This window comes from Amphimedon queenslandica, unplaced genomic scaffold (genome assembly GCF_000090795.2).
Source record: "Amphimedon queenslandica unplaced genomic scaffold, v1.1 AMPQUscaffold_11974, whole genome shotgun sequence".
NCBI lineage: Eukaryota > Metazoa > Porifera > Demospongiae > Haplosclerida > Niphatidae > Amphimedon > Amphimedon queenslandica.
This window is the reverse complement of record NW_003547787.1, coordinates 1-3,578: the sequence shown is the minus strand read 5'-3', so window position 1 is coordinate 3,578 and position 3,578 is coordinate 1. Positions and strand designations below refer to the sequence as shown.

Below are 3,578 nucleotides of genomic sequence, written 5' to 3'. Positions count from 1 at the left end.
ACTGCAAGGTGATCTGTAATTACTTACATAATAGCATTAAAAATGCAATGTAGAGTAGAATTTGCGTCAAGAGAGTAGGATTTTCATTTTAGATTTTCGTTGGTATGCATGGATAGTCAGTCATTCAGAATCCTACTTGCCCTTGTTTCCATTACTTTTTTATGAATTTGCTCTAGAATCCTACTCAACCTTGTTTTTTTAAAAAAATTTTATGTTCGTTAATAAGGGGGTGTTGGCCAAATTTTGCCAAAAATGTCAAGTTGAGAATTCTAAATTTTTATAACATTTTCTGATGCACATACATGTTCTTATATTGTGTAGAAAGTTTGAGCAGATTCTGATTAAATTTGGATTTTTTATGAATTTTTTAAGTTGCTCCAAAATCGAGCCAAAGTCCCTGTACTATAGTACAGGGGCGTTGGCTAAAATTTGCTATAAATTTAAAGTATAGAATTTTCAATTTTTATAACATTTTCTGATGCACATACATGTTCTTATATTGTGTAGAAAGTTTGAGCTGATTCTGGTTGAATTTGGACTTTTTATAAATTTTTAAGTTGCTCCAAAATAGAGCCAAATGTACATGTACATAAAGCACAGAAGAACTCTCAAATAAAAATGTATGAAAATGTAGAAGCTATTGTTAAAATAAAGATGGGAAATAGAAGCACAGGCTTTTGCATGTACAAGGATTTATAGCACAATACAACAATGCTTAAATCCCATACACAATGTATGCAATTATACATGTACATGTACACTGCACATACCTCATCCTCTTGTTCATGAAGTTGTTTAGATAGATCAGTTTCCTCCAGTGTCTGTCCTTGAGCTGCCAGTTCTTGGTTCAGTTGCTGGATCCTGTCCCTCTTGATATTACCAGCACTCACCAGTACACTCTTTAGGGCTCTCAGACCAAAGTCATAATGAGACTGATTGGATAACTCCTCATCACACAATCTATAAAGAGAGAGAAAACAAGAAGCTTAAACTTTAAAGGGAAAGATATACATGTACATGTACACATTTGCATGTTAAATTTGCATGATGTGACTATATGCATTATGTACATGTACATGTAGCTGTAAAGGCTAAAGTACATGTACTTTACATGCAAAAGAATGATTTTAATCCTCAGACAAATGCCTCGTTATTCATCAAATACCAAAACCGTTTTGACCGGTTTTACAACTTATGGCTCGTCATCTAATGCTCATAATAAGAACACTTCTAATTAAAGCCCATGCAACTCTAATTAAATCCCAACATTTGCTTACTTAAAGAAAGGTCCTATCTTGCTAGTGAGTGTCTCGGCAGTCCTGAAACCCTGAGAGTACAACATCACCTGGGCAATAAGGGGTCGGTCAGGCTTTGTCATAGCAAGACTAAAAAAGGCAAGAAATAAAATAAAAACATGTACAATTATTATTATTATTATTATCATTATTATTACTATTAATTATTATTAATAATTGGTTGATTTTCAGACAAATGCCTCAAACAATCATCATTACAATAAGGCAATCAACAGGCAAACTCGTTTGACCAGTTGACAGTGACAGATCATCTCATCATCTGACATCATCACTAAATCACATGACAAGAAAAATGTACATGTAGAGGTACATGTACATGTACAGTACATGTAATTAAAAAATTGAACTATAAAGTTTGTTTTACAAAACACAAAGTACAGTGTAGGAGGAAAAAAACCACACTCACAAAAATTAATTAATTAATTATGTTAACATGCAATTGATTTCTTACCTTCTCAATAATTGCTTCAAGTTGTCCAGTAGCTCGTAGGATCTTCCAGTAATACAGTCACTGACAGACGACAAACAAATAATCTTGTTGTTTCTTGCGGAAATTTTACATCAATGACAGCAACAAGTGTAGCATACACCTTAGTAAAGGTGGGTGAGGCCGACTGAGCTGTAATGACTGCAAGTGCAAATAATCCTCTAAAAATGTCGAAAATGAATAATTAGAGTAAATATCTTACCGCCCACGAACTAAATTTTCTTGTACTAACTCCTTGACAATGTTGGCAATATTTGACACATTGACCTGAGGAGGTGTGTCTGTGATCATGTGACAGTCATGTGATTGTACGTACCTTGTTAATTAGACGATTAATACTTTTTTTAAGAGCCTCCCATGCCATCCTTTGATATGGAGCACTAGAGAGAAAGAGAAAATTAAAAAAATTAATAATTTTAAAATAACTAAAATTCCCATACCTGGTCTTATCTGTGCTTGCATGATTTTTTATTGAGCTGGGGGGAATATAAGCCCCACCTACATTAATTAATAAACCAAGGTTGCGATAATACAAACCACACCCACCTGTCTTTGTCAAAATGGACTCATTGTCTTTCTTTCTCTTCTTCCCCCACTCACTGGCACCATCATCATCTCTTGAAGCATCTTCTCTTGTATCACTGTATTAATTAAAACCACACCCACTAATAAAACACACCCATTACTAATTAACTATAATGCAATTTGGACGAATAAAAGGTTTGGCAGATATCTATTTTGTGGTCATATGCCATTGAGCATGCATAACAATTGTTTAAAATGGTGGGTTTTATTTTGACAAATGGCTATCGAAATGCAATCCAAAATAACCCACTGTACAATATTAATATCTTACGGTGATGGAGATTTCTTTCTTTTGTGTGGTAGCTAAAGAGAAAGAGTTATTATTAATTAAAGACATACATACTGTATAAGTCTTACCAGGAGTGCACTCCTGGTCTTACTTATAAGGCCATTTAAATAACATGTGATGTCACGTGGTAACTTTAGTTAATAAATGTGGTGCGCATGCGCAATAATAGATTCAGTTTTGGCCACGTGACACTTTATGGTGTCTTTCCGTTCTTTACATTATGGTTTCTTTACATTATGGTGTCTTTACATATGGTGGTATGAAAGAAGAGGCCAGAGCGCAGTAAGGGTCTAAGGGATAATCTTTTAACTACTTTTGTTGTTTGGTAGGAGTTTCCAATGTATACGAACTGTTAGAAGTCTCCTTCGCCTACCCTGGACTGGAGTAATTACAATAGAAGAATACTGAGCGGACACTACTATGGACCACTATGAATAGATGAAGAGGAGTATGAGAATTAGTCTAAAATATCCATAGTCTAACGAAGAAGCCCGCCACACTATTAGAAGAAATACTTACGGTATGTGTGTGTGTTAATATTTTAGTATTTAGTAGATGTGGTAATTAATGCATGTAATATACCATTATACAGTAGTCTCACTGCCCAGACCCCCCCTACTTTGGTAGACGGCCAGTTCAAACGGCTTAGCTATAGTTGTCTTTAAGTTGAAGAACAAAGGGATAAATCAGAATTCAGATTTTTGATGTGGATTTATCATGTGGTAATTGCATTTTGTTAGCAGTAGTCCAGGCCTAATGTGGCATCTAACTGTGTAGCTTGTGGAAAAGAAGTTGTTTTAGGTCATTGACAACTATTAGGAGTAATGACTGTAATCACTGTAATTACAGTGTGCTTTTGGGATAAAATTAATGGACAAAATGATTGTTAAAAATTAATGGC

General features: G+C 34.5%; 1 protein-coding gene across 1 annotated transcript; it reads right to left on the bottom strand.

Moving 5' to 3' along the window:
• Positions 1-626: 626 nt before the first annotated feature.
• Positions 627-2,808, bottom strand: LOC109588614 (pre-mRNA-splicing factor CWC22 homolog; the record flags this gene model as incomplete). The annotated part of the gene is made up of 9 exons (XM_020004761.1): positions 627-960; positions 1,278-1,385; positions 1,768-1,944; positions 2,006-2,070; positions 2,120-2,183; positions 2,244-2,301; positions 2,350-2,444; positions 2,660-2,691; positions 2,746-2,808. Coding segments are annotated over 7 exons (414 nt in total), but the record flags the coding sequence as incomplete, so codon positions are not given.
• Between the last annotated feature and the right edge of the window lie 770 nt (positions 2,809-3,578).